Here is a 25,508-nt window from a genome sequence, read left to right as displayed (position 1 = left end):
TCATCACTGACCTTCCATCACTGACCTCCATCACTGAACACCATCACTCACCCTCCATCACTGACCTCCATCACTGACCCTCCATCACTGACCTCCATCACTGACCCTCCATCACTGACCACCATCACTGACCCTCCATCACTGACCCTCCATCACTGACCACCATCACTGACCTCCATCACTGACCTCCATCACTGACCTCTATCACTGACCCTCCATCACTGACCACCATCACTGACCCTCCATCACTGACCCTCCATCACTGACCTCCATCACTGACCCTCCATCACTGACCACCATCACTGACCCTCCATCACTGACCTCCATCACTGACCCCCCATCACTGACCACCATCACTGACCCTCCATCACTGACCTCCATCACTGACCCTCCATCACTGACCTCCATCACTGACCCTCCATCACTGACCACCATCACTGACCCCCCATCACTGACCTCCATCACTGACCACCATCACTGACCCCCCATCACTGACCCTTCATCACTGACCTCCATCACTGACCCTCCATCACTGATCTCCCCATCACTGACCTCCATCACTGAACACCATCACTCACCCTCCATCACTCACCCCCCATCACTGACCTCCATCACTGACCTCCATCATTGACCCTCCATCACTGACCCTCCATCACTGACCCTCCATCACTGATCTCCCCATCACTGACCCTCCATCACTGACCTCCATCACTGACCCTCCATCACTGACCTCCATCACTGACCCTCCATCACTGATCTCCCCATCACTGACCCTCCATCACTGACCCTCCATCACCGATCCCCCCATCACTGACCTCCATCACTGACCCTCCATCACTGATCTCCCCATCACTGACCTCCATCACTGAACACCATCACTCACCCTCCATCACTGACCCCCCATCACTGACCACCATCACTGACCTCCATCACTGACCCTCCATCACTGACCTCCATCACTGACCCTCCATCACCGATCCCCCCATCACTGACCCTCCATCACTGACCCTCCATCACTGACCCTCCATCACTGACCCTCCATCACTGACCACCATCACTGACCTCCATCACTGACCCTCCATCGCTGATCGCCCCATCTTTGACGGTCCCTGGCCTCCACAGAAGAGACCCCCACCAGTGATGCCCCCTCCTTGTCCCCCTCGGAGCCCGCCCTGTGTCCCCGTGTCCCAGCGGCACCCCCGTGTCCCCGTGCCCGTACTGGGGTCACCAGAGGGCGGCAGAGGCCCGGGCAGGAGCATCCCGGCGCTCCCGGTACCCGCGGCTGCCTCAAAAGCCGCTGGTTTCCCCTCCGGGTCTGGAAACGCTGCCGGTTCCTGCTGGGAGACCACACAGAGGAGCACGAAGCCCTGGAGTGATCACAGATCCATGGAATTTTGGGGGCTGGAAAAGTTCTCCAAGACCCCAGGGCTGCCGAGGCCATCACTAGCCCATGTGTCACATGCCACATCCGCAGAGCTGTGTGACCCCTCTGGGGATGGGCACTCTACCACTGCCCTGGGCACCACTGCCAGGGCTGGGCAGCCCTTTCCATGAAGGAATTTTCTCAATATCCAACCTAAACCTCCCCTGGCACAATTTGAGGCGTTGCCTTTTGTCCTGCCAGTTGTTACCTGGGAGAAGCAATCCCCACCTGGCTGCACCCTCCCCCAGGGAAAGGTCTCTCCTGAGCCTCCTTTTCTGCGGGCTGAAGCCCCCCAGCCCCCTCAGCCGGCGCTGGGCTGTTCCAGGGGGAGGAGCACAGACCCCATCCCCGTTTCCTGCCCATTGTTTTCCATGCTCAGGAGCACCGGCAGAAGGAAGAACAAATCCCCCTGGCTGGATGGAGCCCAGCCCCATCCCAGCAAGGCAGGGACAGCCCCGGGCTGGTCCCAGCCTGCCAGGAAGGCACTCTGTTGAGGGAAACAGGAAGCCCTGAAATAGCAGGAGCTGGAAACACGTGGCCAGGGGGAGCTGGCCAGGGTCCCCCCAGCTCCCTGCACAGGCCCTTGGCATCATTCCAGGACGAACCCACTGCCCTCTGCCTCTGCTGCTATGGCAGATGCTCGTCTCCCACCCACCTGATGCCAGCAGAACTCGGCCCAAAGAACTCCAGGAGCTCCAGGAGCCATCCCTGAATGCTCTGGGCCGCCCTGGATCCAGCACCCCACTTGGAGAAGGCATCCAGGGGAGAGGTGCTGCATTCCCTGCTGCTTCCCTGGCTGGGACAAACCAGGGCAAACCTCAGGGAGGACAGAACCAGCTCCTGGTGCAGCCCCTAGTGCAAGTGCCAGGCCAGAGCTGCTATCCCAGAGGGATCAGAAGGGTCTGAGCTGACACACCAAGAGCACGCAGGGAGGAGGGAAGGAGGAAAGGAGGGATGCTCCAGAGCATGCACAGCTGCAGGGATGAGCAGCAGGAGGCTTCATCCCCCTGGCCTCTGCACAGAGGGGCTGCCAGCAATGCCCACCCAGCATCAGCCATCCAGGGCTGACAGCTGGAACACAGCTGGAGCCAGCAGAGAGCCAGGGATAGTGGCTTCAAACAGACAGGGCACACAGGATATTGGCAAGAAATCCTTCCCTGGGAGGGTGGGCAGGCCCTGGCACAGGTGCCCAGAGCTGGATCCCTGGAAGTGTCCAAGGCCAGGCTGGACATTGGGATTTGGACAAGGGGGGAAGGTGGAAAGGTGCCCCTGCCCAGGGCAGGGGGTGGAACTGGATCTTTAAGTTCTTTCCCAACCCAAACTAGTCTTGGATTCTATGAACACATCCCAAAAAAAGTAAATATCACAACCAAATGGGAAAAGAGCTGAACTTTACAATCTGAAATATTTGGCTTTACAAGCTGAACTTTACAATCTAAACATTCCCCACCGTGGTTGGACGGGCAGGACACAAGAGAGACAGGTGGGACACAGCAAGGAAGGAGCCTGGTTGGGCACCGTGCTCCCAAAACAAGAAGAATTGCATGGGAACAAGCAGATATTCCAGGTCCAAAGATCGCTGCTGGAGCAAGCTGCTGGCCTCTGGGCACAGAAATCGGGGATTATGGTGAGGAGGGTATTTGCAGGCTCAGCCCCTGCCTGAATGGAGGCTTGGAGCCAGGGAACGGTGTCACGGGGCTGGATTCTCCTGGTGTTGGATTAACAGGTTCCGTTCTGAGGTTAACGCCGCTAAGCCGGCAGGGAGCCCGGCCCGGTGCAGCCCCGAGCCCGCTGGTCCTGAGCTCGCCCCGAGCCGGCTCACGCTCGTCCCATCTCACCCAGGGCTCTGTCTGGGATGGGAACGGGGCTGGTGGCCTCAGGGCAGCTCCTGGCGGAGCAGAGGGTGGCAGGAGGAAGCTCAGGGACTGGATGACTTCTCCTTGCCCCAGCCGTGCCCCAGCCGTGCTCCAGCCGAGCAAAGCTCCAGCGGCCACCGGCTCATCCCTGCCCCTCCAGGGGGACAGGCCGGCCAGGGGAGCAGAACAATCCCGGGAAGTGACCGGCCGGGGGGGACACGAGGGGACAGGATACCGTGCTGGCCACCGCCACCGGCATTGTCTCTTTGGATAGCTGCGGGATGAGGTCAGAGGCTGAGCGGGGAACAGGGCCGGAGGAAACAACACCAACCCCTGCTGACAGTGCCCGCACGCTCTGCAGCTCACCAGGCACTGCGGGGAGGCTCTCTCCCTCCACCCCTGGGGCTGGGGTCCCTGGCAGGGGCAACTCTCCTGTCCCCTCCCCTGGGCAGCTGAAGGTCACACAGAGGCTCCCCAGGGACACCAGGAGTCGGTGAAGTCCCAGCACTGCAGAGGATCCTCCCAGCCCTGAGGTGCAGCAGCAACCCCTGGCAAACCCAAAAGGGCCCAAATTCTCCCTGTCCTGCAAATGGGGAAAAATCCCTCCATGCTCCAAAGGCTGGAGCCCCTCTGCTCTGGAGCCAGGCTGGAAGAGCTGGGACTGCTCACTTGGAGAAAAGGAAGTTCCAGGGAGAGCTCAGAGCCCCTTTCAGAGCCCAAAGGGGCTCCAAGAGAGCTGGAGAGGGACCGGGGACAAGAACAAAGAGGGAGAGGACAATAGGGAATGGCTTCCCTCTGCCAGAGGGCAGGGATGGATGGGATATTGGGAATTAAGAATTGTTCCCTGGCAAGGTGGGCAGGCCCAGAGCAACTGTGGATCCCTGGATCCCTGGCAGTGCCCAAGGCCAGGTTGGACACTGGGGCTGGAGCAGCCTGGGACAGTGGGAAGTGTCCCTACCATGGCAGGGGGTGGAACAAGACAGGCTTTAAAGTCCCTTTTAACCCCTACCATTCTGGGATTCCAGAAAAATATGTGAGGGGGCTTTACAGGACAGAAAGCCTGTGACATCCCTGGGGTTAGGCTGTCTCCCAAAATAGTTACAGCCTCTTCCACTACCACAGCCAGACTGTCTGGGCAGCCAGGGACTTCCTCTCCCCAGAGAGCTGAGGTTCCTCTCCACATTACAGAGTGGCAACAACTTCTTTTAGGGGAACTCTGCTGACTCTTTCTGCCCCTTCAGTGGCTGGGGAGATCCTCCCAGGTGGGAGCAGCTTCGCTGAGGAACGTCACACCTGGGCAGGGTGAGGAGCTTCTCCAGCTCCATCAGCCCCCTGGTCTGTGCATGGTGGTCCTGCCTTAAGGGACGCATCCCTCCCTCCCTTTTTCATGAGGGTTTGAGAGTGGGGGAAAGCAGGGGGATACAGGCAGCACCTGCCCTGAGGTGGTCCCTTCAGTGATCCCCTCCATTCAGTACAGGAAGGAGGTGACTGGCTGCCAGCCAGGGCCACCTCCACGAAGCTGTCACCTCTGTGTCCCAGCAGGTCCATCTGGGTCCCCAGGAAGGCAGGAGATCTGCTCCAAGCCGCTTCAGGGGGCCACAGGGAGCTGGGCTTGGGGGAGCTGGGCCGGGTTTGGAGGAGCTGGGCCTGGGGGAGCTGGGCCTGGGGGAGCTGGGCCTGGGGGAGCTGGGCTTGGGGGAGCCGGGCCGGGTTTGGAGGAGCTGGGCCTGGGGGAGCTGGGCCTGGGGGAGCTGGGCCTGGGGGAGCTGGGCTTGGGGGAGCTGGGCCTGTGGCAGGCAGGCCTGGGGGAGCTGGGCTTGTAAGTGCCAGGTTTGGGGGAGCCGGGCCTGCGGCAGCCGGGCCTGTGGGAGCAGCCGCGGGCCCGTGCAGCCGCCTCTCTCCTCTCTCGGGTTACCACTTCCCGCTGCCGCTGCTCCTCAGCAAACCCCCGGGGGCCCTTGGGGTCCGCAGCAGGGCGCGGTGACAGCCTCGCTGGTGGCCCTGTGCACAGCACAGCCCCACTCCAGCCTGGCCAGGGCTGCCTTGGATGCTTTTCCTGCTGTGGGGAGCAGGACCCTGGGGAGGAACTGCCTGTATTGCAGGACGTGCGTGCTCGCACTGATTGATTTTGCAGCACCTCCAGGGCACGTGCAGGGCCACAGAGCCTGCAACCCACGGACCCTCTGACCCACAGACATTCCTACGCACCAGACCCTCCCTCATGGACCTCCCAGCCCCTCAGCCTTGTATCCCCGTGAGTGTGGGAGCAAGGTCAGGGCTCCTGCTATGCTGCACAACAGCCCTTGGACAACTGCTCCTCCATGGGTCAGTGGATGTCACAACTTCCATCTCAGGGCCACTCTGGTGTGTCCCCAAGCTCTTGCTGGGGTTCCCAGGAAAGAAAATCCACCCCTTGTCCCTGCAGAAGAGCCCCTGTGCCCAAAGGGCGTTCTGTACATTGCTTCAGCAAGGCACAGAAGCCACAGAATCATGGGATCATTTAAGTGGGAAAAGCCCTCCAAGACCATCGAGTCCAACTGTTCCCCCAGCACAGCAAAAGCCACCATTAATCCATGTCCCCAAATGCCACATCCACATGTTTTTGAATATTTCCAGGGGTGGGGGTTCCACCCAGCACGGAGGTTTAGGATGCTCTGCTATCAGCACAGGCTGGGCGGGACAGGGCTGGCATTAGGGGCTCTGTCACCCCACACATAGAAGTGGCACTGTGCCCAGTGACACCCCCTGGGCCCCCAGCCCCACCCTGAGCAGATGCTGAGGTCTGTGTCACTGGGGCAGGAGAGGCTCCTGTGCTGATGGGACAGCTCAGCCATGGGACAGGGGCAGCTCCCACCCACCCATCCCGAACCCAAGGGGCTGGGGGAGCCCGGGGTGACACCCCAACCTGCTCCTGGCAACCCCCACAACAAACAAACCCCCAGAGCGTCACCAGGGCTGTGCTGTGGCTGCGGGGGTTATCGGCCTCAGCACATTTGGGGCTGGAAAATATTTATTTCTGTAGCTTGGCAACATTTGCCGCTGCTGTGGGGGTGGAAGGGGGCGAATGGGACCTGGGGACAGCGACAGCCCGAGCATTGCTGTCATCATTGCTGTCATCATTGCTGACCATCAGGACCGTGCTGGCTGGGTGGGGTTAAAGCCCCTTCCTGCCCAGGCTGGGGAGGAGCTGGTGCAGCCCCGGGGGCAGAGCAGGGCCATGGGGGGAACAGACCCAGAGTCAGAGCAAGACAAGGAGGGCAAAACGCTGACTGCAGTGACTCAGAGGGGAAAAACGCCCTCAGTGACACAGGGGCTGCTGCCATCAGCACAGTGGGACAGTCCCCACACCACCCTGGCTCCAGTGATGGGGGCTGTGTGTCCCCACAGAAGGTCACAGGCATCTCCCTGAGTGTCACAGACATCTCTGGGTGTCACCACCTTGGCACACACTCACTTCCATCTCCTGGCTGCCCCTCGGGGTCCATTTGGGACAGACATCAGTGGTCACATCACACAGCATGGGGACAGCAATAGCCCAGTGTTCCCTTGCTGGCCCTGCCCAGGCTGGGGTCTGTGTGTGCTCAGAGCCTCCTCAGCAGCACTGAGTGCTGGGTCTGGCAGAGGGGGTGTCCAACAACCTCCTGCTCAGCACCCACACACCAGGGATGAGGGCACAAACTGAAACTGCCCATTTCCTGCTCAGACAAGCTGCAGCAGAGCCACATGTGCCCTTACTCCTCGTGAGGATCACAGAGAGAAAGGGGGACCAGCCACAGGTTCCTCTTCTGTCATCCTGGTGGCACCTCCCAGGATGGGAAACTCCAGAGAAAAGACCAGAGGGGAATCCCAGGGGGACCCCATCGTCCCATCCACGGCCAAACCTCACTGAAAGCTCAGCTTGGCAGAGGGCTGCAAACCCACATCCCTGGGCCTTGTTCCTGGGCTGCTGACAGGGGCAGGATCCAGGGGAAGTGGCACCAGAGCCCCTCCCTTTGGAAGCAGGAGCCCCAGAGCAAGGCCCTCTGGCAGGGGAGGAAGGCACAGACTCTGCACCCTCTGCCACCCCAATGGCCGAGTGCCATGGGCAGGCAGGACAAGGATTCCTGATGTTCCTCTTTAGCCAGGCATGTGCTGCTGAACTTGCTTCCTGAGGTTTCCCCCTCCTCCAGTGCCAGTCCCACCAGCTGGCAGCCCCAGGAATCCCTGCTCCCACCCTGCCAATGGGAAAAAGATGGACACAGACAGGCAGAGGTTTAAAATCCTGTTCACAGAACCATTTGTACAGCACAAAACATATTTTTACAGTATTTACAGCAGCAGATGGGGAAAAGGCACCTGGGGGGCAGAGAGGGGTCCAGTTTGGGGCTCCCCATGCAAAGCAAAGGTCAGGAGTGACAGATGCCACCAAGGAACCAGGCTTCCCAGCCTGGAGGGGACACTGATGTCACGCTGATGTCCTGCAAGCTGATCTTCCCCAAAATTCCTCTGGGGGCTTCAGCAGCAGCCCAGCTGCCCCCCAAAGCCCTTGGAGCCACCAGACCCCGCGCAGGGCAGGGCCAGGTCCCACCCAGGGCTGTCCCCTCCTGGCGCTGGCAGGGCCTTGTCACCATCGTCCCGCAGCCGGATCCGTCCCCACCGCCCGTCCCTGTCCCCAGAGCCATCCCCACCCCAGCCAGGGGGGCAGAGGCAGCATCAGGGAGACTCAGGGCTGGGGCTGCTCCTCTCCAGACTCCACAGCACAGCTCACATCTCTGCAGGATGACACAGAAGATGGTGACAGTCTGCAGGGTTAGAGCAGAAATCTGGGGCAGGGGGTCAGCCCTGGTCCCCTCCCTCCCTCCCTGCATGGCTGGGGCCTGCAAAGCAACACTTCCCAGCAGCCACCTCATTTTGCACCAGGGATGGGAACAGAGAGCAGAACTGTGCCTTACTCAGTTTGCGTGGGAGGAAAAGTTTTTTAACCAGGCTCTCTCTGCCTCCAGCCTGTCACGCTGTGGGAGGAAGTGGCCTCTGCCTCGGTTTCCCCAGCACAGCAGCCATTGGGGAGCAGCCAAACTCTCTGGAGCTGCTGGGTACAGCAGCCAAACTCTCCAGAGAGGCCAGAGATGCCCAGCACAGCATCACCCCCTCCCACAGGGGACACCCCCAGGCTCTTACCAGGAGGGAAGCATCTGGAGGAGGAGAGCATCACCAACAGGCTCCCTGCCACCACACAGACCCCCTCTCCTCCCTCCTGATGGGTTAGGATACACCACAAGGGGAGATCCCTTCTTTTCTCCTGCTCACCTTCCCCCCCAAGCAAAGAGCAGCCTCTGAGCAGCAGCTGAGGGAGGCTGCAGGCAGAGGAGCACAGGTCTCTGTGCATCTTCCCCAAACCATCAACAGGAGCCCCAGCCCAGGTGTCCCATCCATCCCATGGGAAGCGCAGGGATCAAGGTTGGGCATGTACCTTCCAAGGCTTTATCCAGGTCTGCAATGAACTCCTCCAGCTCCTGCGTGTCTCCAAGCTTTGCTAGTGGGGAAAAACACGGTCAGGTCTCCCCATTCCCCCTCTCACTGGGGAGAGACCCCAACCCCTTGTTCCCAGCACAGCTGCTCCAGCTGTGTTTGTCCCAGCCAGTCCAGCCTCAACTGGGAAAATCCCAACCCAACTCCTGCCTCTTCCAGGCTCCTGCCAGGACACAAGGGCTCATTCCCACTCTGCAGGGCCCCCTTGGCACCCCCCTATCCAGGGCTGGCAGTCATTGCCAAGCCCAGCTGAGCACAGAGAAGGAAGCCCTGCAAACCCCTTTGGGTGGGGCCAGGCTCACCTTTGGTGGGATACGTGTCAGCTGGGCTGTTGAGGTGCTCCTCACTGGAGTTGAGGCTGCTTCCTGGGGATGTGCTGGCACCTGCAGAGACAGAGCATCAGTCCCTGGCCTGGGCACAGGCACCTGATGAACATTTTGCAGGAACACAGCCCGATCATGCCCATGGCACAGGGTGGCACACTCTTGGAGACCCCATCTGCTCCTCCTCTGCTTCTGGAATGCTTGGAAAAATGGAACTGAGTTTCTTTCTCAGGTCAGAGAGCAGCAGAGGTTGTCTGGGCACCATTACAAGGACAGGGTTATTACAGAGAACTGGGTAATCCCCAGCCCCTCAGGGTCCTGCAGCAGCCTGCCTGGCATCAGGAGCCCTGGCAGATGTTGGCAGGTCCTGGGCCAGTATCCATGGTCATCCCCCCATTGCTCATCCAGCCCACCAGGGCTGAGTCAGGCAGCATCAGCAGGAAGATGTGCTCCATGGAGGAACCACAGAGCTCCCACCCCGGCAGACACCATCCTCCCCAGGGCTCCTCACCCCATCCCAGACTCACTCTCCAGCTCATCGATGCCACTGTCATACACGCTCTGTCCCGCTTTCCTCTTCAGCTCCTCCAGGTGCTGCTGGTACTGACTCGCAGGGCCCCGGTCAAAGTCCTCCATGACCTCGTCGAACTCTCGCAGCAGCTCACTGAGCTCCTCAGCCATCGCTGGGGGCAACATGGGGGTGTTGGGGTACTCACCTGGCAGGCAGGGCCAGCAGGAGCCTCTCGGGAGCAGCCCAGGCTGGGGATGAGGCAGAGCCAGGCTCCGGGTGCCGGCCGTGCAGGCAGCGCCAGCGCTGCTCCGAGCACACCCGGCTCCTCGGACAGCTCAGCCTTCCCCCAGCTCATCGCACAGCCGGGCTGCGGCCAGCCCAGTAAGACTGGTGCTACTCAGGCTCGATAGAATCCCAGAAGGGTTTGAGCAGGAAGGGAGCACAAAGCCCATCCCATCCCATCCCAGCCCTGCCATGGCAGGGACACCTTCCACTGTCCCGGGGCGCTCCAAGCCCCAGTGTCCAGCCTGGCCCTGGGCACTGCCAGGGATGCAGGGGCAGCCACAGCTGCTCCGGCCAGGCTGGGGCGCACGGAGGGGAGGAGGGCACAATCACCGGCCGGGACCCCCGGCTCCATCCCGCTGCCGGGGGGTGCCCGGAGCCTGCGGGGGGACCCAGGAGCGGAGCCCCTCGCGGGTTCCGAGGGGGCGGCATTCCCGGTTCGGTTCGGCTCGGCACTCACCGGCTGCTCGGCTCCCTGCGCTCCGGTCCCGGCGGCAGCAGCGCCTCCGCTCCGCTCCGCTCCCGCCGCTTTTGGCCCCGCACCGGGGCTGGGCGGGGGCTACGGGAGGCTCCGCCCCCAAACGGCAGCGCGGGACCGGGGGAGCCCCAGTGTCACCCCCCAAACACCCCCGATAAACACCTCCGAACAAACACCCCTCAACAAACACCCCCGAACAAACACCCCTCAACAAACACCCCTCAACAAACACCCCCGAACAAACACCCCTCAACAAACACCCCAAACACCCCCGAACAAACACCCCTCAACAAACACCCCCGAACAAACACCCCCGAACAAACACCCCTCAACAAACACCCCCGAACAAACACCCCTCAACAAACACCCCCGAACAAACACCCCCGAACAAACACCCCTCAACAAACACCCCCGAACAAACACCCCTCAACAAACACCCCAAACACCCCCGAACAAACACCCCTCAACAAACACCCCAAACACCCCCGAACAAACACCCCTCAACAAACACCCCCGAACAAACACCCCCTAAAAGACACCCCCGAACGCCCCCGCCCGGCGTCGCTCCCTCAAAGCCCCAACAGGAGGTGGAACACAGGACTGGGGCTCAGCTCCCGGCGAACCAGGGACAGACGGCCTCAAGCTGTGCCGGGGGAAGGTCAGGTTGGATATTAGGGAAAATTCCTCATGGACAGGGCTGTCCGGCCTGGCACAGCTGCCCAGGGCAGTGGTGGAGTGTCCGTCCCTGGAGGGATTTCAAAGCCGTGTGGATGTGGCACTCGGGGACACGGGTTGGGGTAGCCCTGGCAGTGCTGGGGGATGGCTGGACTTGGTGCTTTTGCAGGGCTTTTCCAGCCTCAGCGGTTCCATGGTTCTCTCCTACAGGTTTCCCAGAGAGCTGTCAAGCCCAGAGCTTTGTGTCTGGGCCCTGCCGTGGATCCTGGTCAGCAGCATGAGGGAGACACAGGGGTTTAAAAAAGAGGAGCTCAGGCTCTGCTGTCCTTGCTGTTGCCTCTAAAGCCACCCATGGATCCGAGCAGCCAGTCCCACTCCTGCAGATTCTCCCTGCTGTACCCTCATACAAGCCCTAGGCCTGGCTCTGCCCCGCCAGTCTGAGGGGCTCAAGGGGGCTTTGGTGGGGCTGGAACTAAAAACCAGCCAGAACCTCCCCAACAGCAGCAACCACCCCCAAAAACAGCAACTGCTGCCTAAGCAGGAATGACCCCCCAAAACAGTGATCAGCCCCAAAACAGTGACCAGCTCCTGAGAGCCACCACCCCCCAAAAGCAGACTCCCCCAAACATTCACCACTGCCCCAAAAGCAACCACCCCCCTCAAGAAGAGACCCCCAACAGCAGCAGCCCCCCCTGTGCCAGCACTGGGGATCAGGAAGGATCAAGGCAGAACCTTCCCTGTCATTCCTGAGGTGACCCCCAAGGCCTGCAGGGGCAAGGAGCCCCTGAGAGCAGAACCCGGAGCAAAAGCCAGCCAGCCCCTGCAGAGCGGGCCCAGAGCAATGCCAAGGCTCCCTGATGAGATGTGAGCTGCCTGGGCAGCGGGTTTATTTCATTTCGTGAGGCTGGAACGGAGCAGCTCCAGCAGAGTCTCGGCGCAGCCGCACGGGGGCCGGGCCAGGCCGGTGCCGGGCTGCCCTCAAGCGGAGTTTGCAGCAATATCGCATCAACGCTGCCAGGGACGAACACCCCACGGCCACTTGGATGGCTCTGCAGCAGCCAGAGAAAGCTGGTGCTTCCCAGTGAGCTCCCCGTGCCCCCCTGCCCCTGTTATGGTGCGGGGAAAGTGAAATCCAGCAGGGCTTTTCCTGCAAAGAGCTGCCTCCTGTGTCAGCATCCCTGGCCCATCCCAGAATCATGGAATCACAGAATGGTTTGAGTGGGAAGGGACCCTAAAGTCCATCCCGCTCCACCCCCTGCCATGGGCAAGGACACTTTTCACTATCCCAGGCTGCCCCAAGCCACATCCAACCTGGCCTTGGACACTTCCAGGGATCCAGGGGCAGCCACAGCTGCTCTGGACAACGTGTGCCAGTGTTTTACCCTAGGAAGGAATTTGAAAGGCTGGGGGCTGCTCTTGCAGCAGGTACAATCCCACCCAGAGCAGTGGCTGGACACAATGTTGGTTTCACAGCTGACATTCGAGTGTTCCTGTGGCCTCTGGAACTTTCCACAGCCTCATGGTGTCCCAAATTTATCTGCTCCTCCAGACACAACAGCTCTGCTGCTCTCTGGAGCTTATCAGCTCCCAGGGGGTCTCACCAGCTATCTCACAGCACAGGCTCCTCCGGGAAATGCTTCCCCACCCATCCCAACTATTCTGATCTGCAGGAAAGGGACCTTTGCAAAATAAGAGCCCAGCCTGAGCAGGGCACCTGAGAAGGTCTGGGTGCCTTCAGACCAGGACTGGGTGCAAGCTGTGGTGGAATATGGAATACTGTTTGCAGAAGTACTATTTTGTCCCCAGAAGTGCCCTGCTGTGGCTGCCCCATTCCTGGGAAAGTTCAAGGCCAGAAGGCCAGGCTGGATGGGGCTTGGAGCAGCCTGGTGCAGGGAAGGTGTCCCTGCCTGTGCCAGAGCCTCACCACCCTCACAGGGAAGAACTTCTCTGAATATCCCATGAATATCCCAATTTCTCTCTCTGGCAGTGGGAAGCCATTCCCCGTGTCCTGTCCCTCCAGCCCTTACAAAAGCATTTGGATACTCCTCTGAGCCGTCTCTTCTGCAGGCTGAGCAGTCCCAGCTCCCTCAGCCTGTCCTCCCTGCAGGTGTAGGGATGGCACTCCATTCCCGAGGTGCTGTGAGGAGGGGGTGGCAGGGAGGGCTGTGCTGAGGATGTGGCAGTGGTTGGACCCACAGGAAGGTGCCAGCCTGGCAGGTGACCCCCGAGTACAGCTCTGCCCCCTGGGCACAGGCACAGGGGCTGCCCCCACAGTGAGGAAGGGCTGGGTTTTGTGGGAAAAGCTGCCTGGTTGTGTCCAGAGAGCCTGGGCAGGGCTAGATGCCAACATGCAGGTTTAGGAAGGAGACGCTGCTGTAGAGCTCCGAGCAGACCGAGCCGCGCTCCAGGCTGTGTGTCCAGCCAGGCGGTGTGGACAGAGCCCGCTCCTCCCCGGGATCCTCACGCTCTGGGCTCCTAAGGAAGCAAAAAGGAGAGAGATGCTGTTAGCAAATGCTTCTACTGCCCACTGCACTCCCAAATGGGCTCAAGCAGTGATCCCAAAGACTGCCATCTCCAGACAGTCCCAAGAGGAATGTGAACACAAACAAGAAGCTGTAGCATGGATCACAGAATCCCAGGTTTGGGTTGGAAGGAACTTTGAAGAGCATCTAGTCCATGGGCACAGATACCTTCCACTAGATGGGGTTGCTCCAAGCCCCATCCAAACTGGTATGGAAGTGGCCTGTGGTCCAGGAAAACCCTTCCCACAGGACAATTCATGTTTCTGAGGAGTCACCAGCTCTACTGAAGGCTCTTGAGCATCCCCTGCTCCTCAGGATCCCCTGTTTTCAACTATTCCCTACTTCCAACCCCAGGGAGCAAACCCCCTCCTGCATTATGTGCCATGGTAGACCCAGCTCATGGGATGTGAGGTCCTTTCAGCCACCACCTTTAACCTTAGGGAAGGGCACAAGCTCCAGTTCTGAGCCTCAGTGGGAATGCCCCATCTTGCACCCAAAATGTGGATGTATGGACAGAGCTGGCGGCCCCACACAGGCACCCGGGGCAGGCAGAGACTGCAGTGAAACACGGACACCAAGGATGGAGGAGGTTTGGAGAAGGCTGGTGGTGGAGCAGGGATCAGCGTGTGACACTGAGAGGCAGGAGCAGGGGAGGGGCTGGACAGGAGCTGTGTGGATACCACAGAGAGAGCTCTGGAGAGAGCTGGAGAGAGCTGGCACAGGCTGGGGAGCAAACAGGGAGAGCAGGGAGCTCCGAGGGATGGGAAGGATGGAGTGTGAAGGGCTTTAGCTGAGGAGCTGTGACCAGGCCGCTGTAGGAAGGAGCAGTCTGGAGGAAGATGAGCAGGATGTGCTGTCACTGTCCCTGTGCCCTGAGGAGCCCTCGGGCACTTACGGCACATCAGGGAACTTCCTGCGCAGCAGGTACTCGATGACATCGGGGTCTGTCTGGAACAGCCTCCTCAGCACGTCACACTGCATCTCTGGGGACACCTGGGGACACACGGCCACACTGCTCAGTCGTGGGGCCACTCTCGGCAGGAGGCTGAGCAGAGGCAGCCAAGGAAGGAGCCCAGGACGTGGTCACAGAGCCAGCACGTTGGTGTCACACCCCACACACCTCCCAGGGGCTGCACGATCTCAGCCCCTGCTTTCCCTTCACTATCCCCAGTCCTTTGGCTCCCTGTAGACCACAAAAATTGCTATAAGGCTTTTTGGGGATCGGAAATGTCACATTCCAATAGACCTGAGGGGACCCTTACGGCTGCCTGTGAGTGCCCTGTGGGAGGGTGGAGAGAGGATGGAGCCAGAGCCTTCCCAGAGGATGGGCACAGACCAAGGTGTGCATCTCTGACAGGGACAAAATCCTTCCCCTGCTGCTCTTGGAAGAATTCAGAGGGAAGGAGGTGCTGGAGGGGCTGCCCTGAGGAGCCCAACTTACCATGAACAGGGAGTGGTGGTGCTCAATCAGCCTCTGGAGCACCAGGATTATGGCAGCACTGTCCTCAAAGTTCAGGGCACCAGCATCTTTCTCTCCAGGCTTCTCCTTCTGCAGGATGTTGGGACCAAAGACTGTAGCCAGGTTTGACACTGTCATTTTGTTCCCAGGGATCTACAAGGAAGCACCAAAGGAACCTGTGGACTGTGGATGGAGTGGCATGGGATGTCCCAGGATGTCCTCACCCACCCCAGGGCAGGAACACAAGGGTGAGGTGTTGGTCTGGGTCCAGTTTGGTCCTCTCTGAGCTGATGACAGGGCCAGCACAAAGGGCTCGAGGTGCTGGAGCACACATTCATCCCATCCTCACCTTTTCCAACCACAATGACCCCGGGATTCCGTGAGGGATTTGTTGTCTCCCCCAGGCTTGCAGCAGCCCCAGCACCGTGCAGGGCAGCCCTCGGGAGCAGCAGCCTCACCTGGCGGCCCTCGGGGTCGCAGGAGCTCTCGGCGTGCCGCGCCACGCGGGCCAGGAAGCGCAGGAGGCGCAGCAGGGTGTCACTGTGGCACGGGGGCAGCAGGAACAGCAGCAGCTGCAGCGTGTCCAGCTGGGCCTGCCCCTCCAGGCCTGGGGAGAGCAGTGTCAGTGAGGGGCACAGCCCACCAGGCACTCCCAGCCCTCCTCCACCTGCTTGGGAATGAGCTCTGGTGGGAGCCAGGCTGCTGTCCCACCCTTCCTCCCACGGGATGGAGAACCCAGCCAGAGCTGTGGTGTTGTTGGATATTGCACAGCCACACAGCCAAAGACTGTCACGGACCAGAGGGATTTTTATAGTCCAATTCAAAAGAAATCAAACAAAACCCCCACCAAATCCACTGATTACAGTAACTGCGTGTGGCAGCGCCAGGGAGCACAACACCCATCCCAGAAGCTTTGGAAAAGAAGGGTGGTGAGGAAGGATCCAATCCTGGCAGTGTCCAAAGTCAGGTTGGACAGGACTTGGAGCAACCTGCCCAAGTGAGAGGTGCCCCCAACACAAATCCTCCTGTGGCTGTGCAGGCTCTGCTCCACAGGTACTCACTGGCTGTGCTGAGGAAGGCTCCATAGAGCTCTCTGGGAATCAGGGAATCAGGCATATCCCGGAGAAACTCTTTGAGCAGGGCAGCCACATCATGAACACTTTGATGCTCATCCAAGAAAACATCCAGCCCTTGGTCAAACTCTTCCCTCAGCTCGGAGATGGAAGAAATGGGAAGGATGAAAATCACAGTCAGTTCTAGTCTGTTTCAGACCTCTCCACACCAATGTCAGCTCTATCCATCCCCATCCACATGAGCCTCTATCCCCAACAAGGCACAGCCAGAGGATGCAGTGAATGCCTCCCTTTACCTGCTGGACTCTTTTCTTGGAGCTTCCAACACGGAAGATGCCAACAGTTTGGAGCCCTGGGGGACAGAGAGGTTAGTGCTGTGCATTCCCACTGCTCCCTGCCACCCAGGCTGCTCCTGGGAGCACCTCAGCACCGTGGCAGGGCTTCTCTTGCATGGCTTTCCCTTCTCCAGGCAGTGAGGAAAAGGAAAGGCTGTGGAGCCATGAGATTTCCTTGGGTTGCCTGTGATAAAGGAGGAGATCCCATCCCTACAGTAACTGTGAGCAAGGGCTGCATGTGCAGCAGAGGTTGAGGCACCAGGAGATGGTCACTGACACACACAGTGACATTCCCTCTTCAGTGACATTCCCCTCTGGTGCTGCATCCAACCCAGAGGACTCTCCACAGGAGGCTTTTTGGAAGATGCCCTGCCCCAGGACTCACAGAAGCATTCAGGCTGGGAAAGACCTCCAAGACCATCAAGTCCAACCATGGTGCCCATCAAACCTGGCCTTCCTCCCACCTTGGGGGTGGTCAGCCAGGATGTCCTGGTGGCCACACTCAGGGAGTTTCTCCAGCCCTTACCGTGCGTCTCAAGGTGGGTGCAGCACCTGTCCACAATCCGTGGCACCTGCCAGGTGATGGGGTTCAGGCTCAGCTGCTTCTTCTTGCCACGGCTCCTGCGAGGGTCCAGCTCATGGGGGTGTGAGAGCTGCAGGGCCTCCAGCAGCTCGGAGGCGTTGTCACTCAGGTCCGTGATGGAATCCACGGACATGGCCCCCTGGGATGGAGCAGAGGAATGACCCCACACATCTATCAGTGCCATGACCTCACGGGTTTCTGGGAAAGGGCAGCATCCAGTGCCACTCCTGCCATGGGCAGGGACACCTCCCACTGCCCCAGGCTGCTCCAAGCCCCAGTGTCCACCCTGATCTTGGACACTGTCGGGGATCCAGGGGCAGCCACAGCTGCTCTGGGCACCCTGTGCCAGGGCCTGCCCACCCTGCCAGGGAACAATTCCTTCCCAATATCCCATCCAGCCCTGCCCTCTGGACCTTTAGATGTCCCCCTGGCAACCTCATCTCCATAAGAGCTTTGCTAGTGAGGGCCCTCCCACTCCTCACAGTCCATCTCTGAGGGGGCTGGGGACATCACCATTTCCCCGAGGACAGACTGGGACCGGCCCAGCCTGGGTCACAACCCACTCAGTCAGTGAGAAAAAATCCTGGAAAATCCCATTTATTGCCAAATTCAGACACCCCCATCCCACAGCACCACCACAGCCCATGCCGGGGACCATACCCTCCGCTGGCTCCAGGAGCCCTTGTCCACCAGCACCGGGGAAAGCGGCTCCTCTGGGCAGCCCCCGTCGGGTGCCCGGATGCAGCTGGTGCCCATTGCCAGCCTCCTGTGCCTCTGGGCCCGGAACCGGGTGACCGTGGCCTCCACCTCCAGGCAGAGGCGGCGGCTCCGGCCCACGGCCTCCTGCAGCTGCCGGCAGGCGCGGTCGTTGGCGATGACCTGGGCGAGCGGCACGCCGAAGGTGTGGGGAGAGCACTCTGCGGGAACGCGGCACGGAGGGAACGGCACTGAGGGAGCTGCAGGCATGAACCCCGTGTCCTGCCCCCAGCAGCGCCTGGAGCAGCCCCAGGGAGCAGGAAAGGTGTGGGGGGACCCTGGGTGCCACAGAGCCAAGGGGGAGGGCGCCCCATGGGAAACGAGGGGCTGGGGGCACAGGGAGGAGACACAGGGGCCTGCTCTCCAGCAGTGGGCTGCTTGGAGCCCGTCCCAGTTTTTCCTGGAGTTTCCTCCCTTTAACTGACTACAGCCCCATGAAGATGCCATGGCACCCGTGGAGCAACCACTTCATAAATCACCAAAAGATCCTTTCCAAATTCTAACTGTGAGAAATGGATTTGTAGAGAGCTCTCAGGCCTAGCAGAAGGCCCGCACAGTGTACATCTGTATGCAAACTCTGAGACAAGAAATGGTGACTTAGAAATGCCATAGAATAAGACAGATATTGTTGAGAGAAAAATGGAGCTAGAAAAAAGTTTCAAAAGATAACCTTACAAATAAGGCTAGATACTTGAGAGAAATAAAACTATGAAAAATGCATTATATTAGGACCCACGAGGGGTAGTTTTAGATGATTGGCTTTAAGGCATCTACAGCATGGTGTGGCAAAAAAATGATAGGCCAAGAAACACTCATAGTGTATTGTAATTAGGAAAGAATTGGTTTCTGATTGTGATGGCATGAATGATAACATCTGTGCTGTCTCACCCTTCTCATGAGATGGAAAATGGAATAAAAGTTTTTAAAACGCCTCTCAGCTGCCCCATCTCAAGATCAAGAAGAGAGTATTGTCCAACAAACTGGTGCCCAGTGTGAGGAGCAGATAACTCAACTAAACTGTCTGACCTGTCAGAAAGCCCTGAGGTCATTTTTGTGAAGTGTTGCTGAGACAAGCATGAATCCTGGGATCATGACTCTTGCAAGAAGAGAGAAGTTGGATTTCTGCCCTCGTCACTGGCTCGGTCAGGACAGAGATCCAGCAAGGACTTGCCTGTTGCTCAACATCAGGTAAGCCTCAGGGAACGTGTTAGGACACAAGATGTCCAATTTGCCTAGAGATATTTATAAAACCTTAAAGATCTGGTCAAATCTAATTCCTGCAACATTTCAAAATCTGAGTTAAAGGACTTACTATTATGCATTCAGAAGGGGTTTCCAACTGTGGATGAAGTTTCTGTGTTATCACTTCCTCTCTGGGAACTTTTAGGACTGAAACTATACAATGCTTTTACCACAGACAGAGATCAAACAGCTGCTAAGTTGCTACCAGCATGTTGTACAATGATTGATGTGCTTAAACATTGTACTAGGTAAAATATGAGACATTAATTTCAGTAGTTTTAAACCCTTAAATGGTTTTGTGCTGGTGTGGGGAAGCTCATTCCCACCTGGCTCTGCTCTAGAATTCTGTGTACCCCAAGGTTGTCACTGAGGTCCTTCAGGGGATGCTGAGATAGAACTGGAGGTGACAAGATTGGGGCAAAATGGGCAGATAGACTCATTTGTGGGTGTTCACCTTGAGAATGCATTTCACATTGCACACATTCCACACACCTTTCCGTCCTTCCAGGCTCCATCAAGCTCGTGCCATTCCAAGAACAGCAGAACAACTGTGATGAAGCATCCTACTGGTTTTGGGCACCTCCCACCCCACCCCACCAAAAACCACCCATTCCCCCTGAGAGCAGGGATCAAAGCCCAGGTACAAGTGAGGCTGCTCACCTTTCCTCTCCTTCGAGAAGCTCTCCAGCTTCTGCCGGATGGATTTCATGCCTTTGGAGCCATCTACAAGGAAAAGGGGAAGGTTCAGCACCAGCATCTTGGGGCTGGCTCAGCATGGGCTCCCTGTCCCTCTGCAGCCTCCAGCCAGGGGACACTGAGGGACAGCCACAGCCCTGAGGGGATCCAGGAGTGCCCTGGGACACACAGTGGGCAGCAGCTGCCAGGGACCAGCCCTGGAGATGGACATCCCTGCTTGGGACCAGCCCTGGAGATGGACATCCCTGCTTGGAGAACAGCCCTGGAGATGGACATCCCTGCTTGGAGAACAGCCCTGGAGATGGACATCCCTGCTTGGAGAACAGCCCTGGAGATGGACATCCCTGCCTGGAGAACAGCCCTGGAGATGGACATCCCTGCCTGGGACCAGCCCTGGAGATGGACATCCCTGCCTGGGAAACAGCCCTGGAGATGGACATCCCTGCTTGGAGAACAGCCCTGGAGAGGGACATCCCTGCTTGGAGAACAGCCCTGGACATGGACATCCCTGCCTGGGAAACAGCCCTGGAGATGGACATCCCTGCTTGGAGAACAGCCCTGGAGATGGACATCCCTGCCTGGGAAACAGCCCTGGAGATGGACATCCCTGCCTGGGAAACAGCCCTGGAGATGGACATCCCTGCTTGGAGAACAGCCCTGGAGATGGACATCCCTGCTTGGGAAACAGCCCTGGAGATGGACATCCCTGCTTGGGACCAGCCCTGGAGATGGACATCCCTGCTTGGGAAACAGCCCTGGAGATGGACATCCCTGCTTGGAGAACAGCCCTGGAGATGGACATCCCTGCTTGGGAAACAGCCCTGGAGATGGACATCCCTGCCTGGGAAACAGCCCTGGAGATGGACATCCCTGCCTGGGAAACAGCCCTGGAGATGGACATCCCTGCCTGGGAAACAGCCCTGGAGATGGACATCCCTGCTTGGAGAACAGCCCTGGAGATGGACATCCCTGCTTGGAGAACATTCCCAGAGATGGGCACCATCCTCTGTGGATGAAGGAGTGGAGGGACCCCATGGCTCTACGCGAGCAGTGAGACCCAGAAAGGCTTTTGGGAATGTTTTAGAGCACAGACATAAAAAGTTGCACAAAACACCATCAGAAATCCCATCCTGCTCTGTAGGAATCCCACCTCACACATCCAGCAGCAGTGAACTGAGAATTCACTCACTGCCCACCCTAAATCCTTCCAGGACACATCACCCTATTCTGGCTTGTACTCTTCATTCCTGAAGAATTCTCTCCCTAGGAACAGCTTATATCTATTTGTTTGGGTTATTTTGTAAGACTTAGAGGAAAGCTCTGACAGCTGGAATGAGGACATGAGTGTAGAAGCCAGCATAAATTGTCCAGCAGCACACTGACCAACCAGGAAGGAAATACTGGGGTTTGGGGCTTTTTCTGGCACTGCACTGGTCCCTAGAGGAGCTGCTGCTGCAGGGTGTCACTGCAAGCTGGATCACAACAGCCCAAAATAAAACAAAATAGAAAAGGAATCAGGATGTTTGTGGTCAAAGTCCTCCAGGGCTGCAGCCCTGGAGCAACTGGGAGTTCTGGGAAGGAGAGGGGAGCTGTGCTGGACTCTCCATGATGCCATTTAATGGCATGAAACCTTTGGGATATTAAGGTGGGAAGCCAGACTTGGATGCCACCTCGAGCAGTTGGTGCTCAGTGTGAGGCTGGGCACTGGGAGATGCCCCATCCTGGGAGAGGATCCTGAGACCTGGGGCCTCCATCCTGCCCTGGGGTGCCAGGAGTGGAAGGGGGGCTGGAGACCCCCCAGGCTCCCTCTGCACCCCAGCCCCAGCGAGCTGGTGCCATCCCCTGCCCTGCTGGGATGCCAAAATATGGCCCAGGGCACAGGAGGCACATCAAGTGGATAAGAAGTGGATTTGGGAAGGAGTCTGGGAACCACAACTCTGTGGGTTTGCTGGTGGGGGACACAGGCAACCCTGGGAACCCTGACAGGGCCTCTGTGCTCAGTTCCTGTGGGGTTCCAAAATTTATCCACCCTTTTATGTGCCAGTGCATTATGCACTCTCCCATAAGCCCCTTTCCAGCATCAGGACTTAGTGCTGGCCATGGATCCAAACAGCAAATCCCATCCCACCCCAAGGGCACTCAGACAATCCCCAGTGGAGACCTCGCCAAGTTGTCACATCTGCTTTGAGTTTGGGGGTTGGAGGGTCATGTTCTCACACTGCTGAGGACACACAAACCCCTCCACAGGCTGATCAGGCCTTCGGGGCTCAGAACAAAGCAGGAATGAGAAATAGAATGGACCAAAATATGTCACAAATGTCTCCCCATAACCATCACCCCGGGCTGTGGTGTGGGGATGTGCAGCATGAACGGCTCGGCCTCAGCCCCCCTTGGCAGGAGCCTCCTGTCCCGTCCTCTCCCCTCCTGTCCCTCCTCTCCTGCCCTGTCCTCTCATCTCCTGTCCCTCCTCTCCTGCCCTGTCCTCTCATCTCCTGTCCCTCCTCTCCTGCCCTGTCCTCTCATCTCCTGTCCCTCCTCTCCTGCCCTGTCCTCTCATCTCCTGTCCCTCCTCTCCCCTCCTGTCCTCTCCCCTCCTGTCCCTCCTCTCCTGTCCTGTCCTCTCATCTCCTGTCCCTCCTCTCCTGTCCCTCCTCTCCCCTCCTGTCCCTCCTCTCCCCTCCTGTCCCTCCTCTCCCCTCCTGTCCCTCCTCTCCCCTCCTGTCCCCTGTACCTCTGTCCAGACTGAGGTGGCCCACGGGCAGCCTCTCCTGCAGCTGGAACAGCGCCAGCTCCTGCAGACTGGCCCTCTCCAGCTCGGACAGGCTCTGCAGGGCCACGGGCTGCATCCCAGGGCTGGGGCCTGGCACAGGGGCGAGCCAAAGGTCCTCTGGAAAACACACCTGTGTGAAAGGAACGCGTGGCAGCGACACCTGCTTGAGGAGAGAAACTGCTGGGAGCACCCCAGGGAGTCTTTGCAGGAGACATTTGTCCCTCTGTCACCTCTCCAAAGAGCCAGTGGGGCTGCAGAGCCCCAGCCACATCATCTCACTCCAACCTTCCAAGCAAAGGCCTTGGAGGCATCGGGAGAAGATATTTAGATTTGATATTGGGAGGGAATTGTTCCCTGTGAGGGAGGCGCTGGCACAGGGCGCCCAGAGGAGCTGTGGTTGCTCTGTCCCTGGAAGTGTCCATGGCCAGGTTGGACAGGGCTTGGAGCAGCCTGCACTGGTGCAAAAGGTCTCTGCGTGGAAGGAGATAAGCTTTAAGATCTCTCCCAAATTCTGTGATTTATCTTTTGTAAATCACAAACAACTGCACGTGACCAGAAGTGCCGAAGCCCTTTACCCCAGGCTGGACCACAGACCCTGGACACACCCTGGACACCCCATCTCTTGTCCCAGAGTTTTGGGGAGCCCTCCCTGCTGTGTGCAGACTCTGGGAGAGCCCACACAGGGACCTGGCTCCTCAGCCCACACTGACCTGGCTGCCTCCAGCAGTGCCACCTCCTCCTGGTGCCACCTGTGCCACCTGCTCCTGGTGCCACCTGTGCCACCGCCCCAGCACCACCCAGCACGGTCCAAAGAGCAACAGCAGCCCCAGGGAGAGGAGAGGAGCGAGGTCAGAGTACGGGCTCTGAACAGAACCTCCCCAAAGAGGCTTAAGGCAAGAATGAAAAATAAATGCCTGGAAGTCTCAAGGGATGCAGTGAGACCCCCAGGAAGGGGACAGAGCTCCCGTGTCAGTCTCTGCCCCCTCTCTAGCCCCTGAGACTGGTTCCTTCTGGCCAGGTTTGAAATTTCAGTTTCTAAAGGTTAGAAATTAGAAATTAGAAAGTTACATAAATTAAAGAAGAAAACAAATATAAAAGAGGTGTTCATAGTTCCCTGTAAGTGGAGACTGAAAAGGGAATTCACCTACATCATAGAATCACACACTGGTTTGGGTTGGAAGAGACCTCAAAAACCATCTCATTCCACCCCTGCCATGGCAGGGACACCTCCCACCATCCCAGGCTGCTCCAAGCCCCATCCAACCTGGCCTTGGGCACTGCCAGGGATTCAGGGGCAGCCACAGCTGCTCTGGGCACCCTGTGCCAGGGCCTACCCACCCTAGGAAGGAATTCCTTCCCAATATCCCATCCATCCCTGCCCTCTGCCAAAATAAAGAGGCACAATGCAGGGATTTTTGTAACTCCCATCCTGCTCCCCTGGGATGGTGTGGGGCAGGAACCTCCTTGGCTGTCACAGATGAGAGCATCTCCACATGCCAGGGACAGCTCCGTGCCTCTGCTGCACCGGGAGCTCCCTGCAGGGTGGGAGCAGCTCTGCTGTGGATGGATGGATGGATGGATGGATGGATGGATGGATGGATGGATGGATGGATGGATGGATGGATGGATGGATGGATGGATGGATGGATGGATGGGTGGATGGGTGGATGGATGGGGATGAGAGAGACACACTGTAGGGAGTTACCTTTGTGCAGGTGAAGCCTCACACTCCAGCAGAGCTCACACACATCCCCAGCCTGAGCAGAGTCCTGTGGGATGCGGCCGCCATGGGGTGAGAAGGAGGAGGAATCCCAGAGAGGAGCAGCAGAGGGAAGGCAGGAAGGAGAAGGCAGGAAGGAGAAGGACAAGCTGCTGCTTATCTGCCCAACCGCAGGCGCCACTCGAGGAGCCCTGTGACGTGCCACCACCACTGGCCTGCCAAAACTCATCCTCCAGGAGTTAACCCCAAACACCTGCCCTGCTTCTCACCCCAGGTGTGGATTTATGTCCCTGGAAACAGCTGAGATGGGGAGCAGCACCTCCGAGCCAGAGGCACAAGAGCAGCGTGGGTGTCCCTGCAGGGGACAGGGATCAGAGATCCCTGTGAATCCCATGGGACAGGAGAGCTCACTCAGCCTGGACAGGCACCAGGCTCCCCGTAATGAAAGAAATGCTGGCCCACAGTGGGGGCAAAGGCAGAGCCCCACAAAAACCCTGCTTTGGAGGGGATGCCAGAGCAGCAATCTCACTAACTCAAAAACAGGACTGGTGCTTATTTCAGGAAATCCCATGGGGAAAGCTCAGTGCAGCTGCCCCCTCCATTCCCAAGGAGCAGTGGCTGCTCCCCCAGGCTCAGCTGCAGCTCCTCTCTTCCCAGCTGGAACAAAGGGCCCACATTTACCTTGCCTGTGTCCTCTTGCAGCAGCACCAGCAGCTCCTGGAGCTCCCAGCTCTTCCTTTGGGACAATGGCTTTCACAGCAGCATCTCCTCAAAGGCTCCAGGGGCCCTTCCAGCCCACAGGCGGGAGGAGAAGAGGGGAAGGGATGGAAAGGAGCTGCCACGGCCGAGGGGAGGAGAGAGGGGATGAGAATGTGAATTTTCTGCCAAAGAAATGAGAGCCAGAAACAGCGTGTGGAGAGAGGGCAGGGCTGGATGGAAGGAACTGCTCTTCCCACGCTGGCCACGGAGCCTTGGCAGGGATTGCTCATTGCTCAATCCCCTCCATCCTCAGCTTTCCCCGCTCCCGTCCATGGGCAACCAGGACACCCCCAAAGCATCAGCTGTGCTGCCAGGTGAAACCTGAACTGGGAATGTGCTGCCTGGGGAGGGCCAGTGGATGATTCCCACCTCAGCTCTCCGTGCACCTTCCCGGTGCTCCACCATGGCAGCTTCCCCGTGACAGTGTCTGGCAGGGTCTGGCACAGGCTCCACATCCAGGGTCCCTGCAGTGCTCTGCTGTTGAGGAGCTCACAGACCTCATGGGGTGGATCTGCAGCTCAGGTTGTTCTCAGAGGG

At 58.6% G+C, this 25,508-nt stretch overlaps 2 protein-coding genes across 2 annotated transcripts; both read right to left on the bottom strand.

Annotated features, from left to right (window-relative positions):
- Positions 1-7,527: 7,527 nt before the first annotated feature.
- LOC134425896 (regulator of cell cycle RGCC-like) lies at positions 7,528-10,438 on the bottom strand. Its single transcript, XM_063170916.1, has 5 exons — positions 10,364-10,438; positions 9,638-9,793; positions 9,090-9,170; positions 8,729-8,791; positions 7,528-8,030 (listed from the first exon to the last, which is right to left on the bottom strand). The coding sequence occupies exons 2-5, from the start codon at positions 9,789-9,791 to the stop codon at positions 8,023-8,025; spliced, it is 306 nt and encodes a 101-aa protein (XP_063026986.1). The 5' UTR covers positions 9,792-9,793; positions 10,364-10,438; the 3' UTR covers positions 7,528-8,022.
- A 1,476-nt stretch (positions 10,439-11,914) lies between these two features.
- On the bottom strand, positions 11,915-25,044 carry ARHGAP36 (Rho GTPase activating protein 36). The gene is made up of 12 exons (XM_063170893.1): positions 24,894-25,044; positions 24,198-24,261; positions 22,454-22,609; positions 19,687-19,749; positions 17,689-17,945; positions 16,972-17,167; positions 16,407-16,462; positions 16,099-16,249; positions 15,496-15,644; positions 15,020-15,190; positions 14,474-14,571; positions 11,915-13,531 (listed from the first exon to the last, which is right to left on the bottom strand). Exons 3-12 carry the CDS (start codon positions 22,566-22,568, stop codon positions 13,393-13,395), a joined length of 1,395 nt encoding a protein of 464 aa, XP_063026963.1. The 5' UTR covers positions 22,569-22,609; positions 24,198-24,261; positions 24,894-25,044; the 3' UTR covers positions 11,915-13,392.
- Positions 25,045-25,508: the final 464 nt, after the last annotated feature.

The sequence above is a fragment of the Melospiza melodia genome, chromosome 16, assembly GCF_035770615.1.
Source record: "Melospiza melodia melodia isolate bMelMel2 chromosome 16, bMelMel2.pri, whole genome shotgun sequence".
In the NCBI taxonomy this organism is placed as follows: Eukaryota; Metazoa; Chordata; class Aves; order Passeriformes; family Passerellidae; genus Melospiza; species Melospiza melodia.
Note: the sequence above shows the minus strand (reverse complement) of the source record. Positions and strands in the feature narration are given on the sequence as shown.

Bases quoted from the DNA above. Each gene is read 5' to 3' on its own strand.
- LOC134425896 (XM_063170916.1), bottom strand. From the start codon at position 9,791: ATGGCTGAGGAGCTCAGTGAGCTGCTGCGAGAGTTCGACGAGGTCATG. The intron at 9,171-9,637 runs GTGAGTCTGGGA...CTGTCTCTGCAG, and splicing joins TGGCATCGATGAGCTGGAGA to GTGCCAGCACATCCCCAGGA. The intron at 8,792-9,089 runs GTGAGCCTGGCC...TTTCCCCACTAG, and splicing joins TGACACGTATCCCACCAAAG to CAAAGCTTGGAGACACGCAG.
- ARHGAP36 (XM_063170893.1), bottom strand. From the start codon at position 22,568: ATGCAGCCCGTGGCCCTGCAGAGCCTGTCCGAGCTGGAGAGGGCCAGT. The intron at 17,946-19,686 runs GTGAGCAGCCTC...GCGTTCCCGCAG, and splicing joins CTTCTCGAAGGAGAGGAAAG to AGTGCTCTCCCCACACCTTC. The intron at 15,191-15,495 runs GTGAGGCTGCTG...GCTTCCTTGTAG, and splicing joins GCGACCCCGAGGGCCGCCAG to ATCCCTGGGAACAAAATGAC.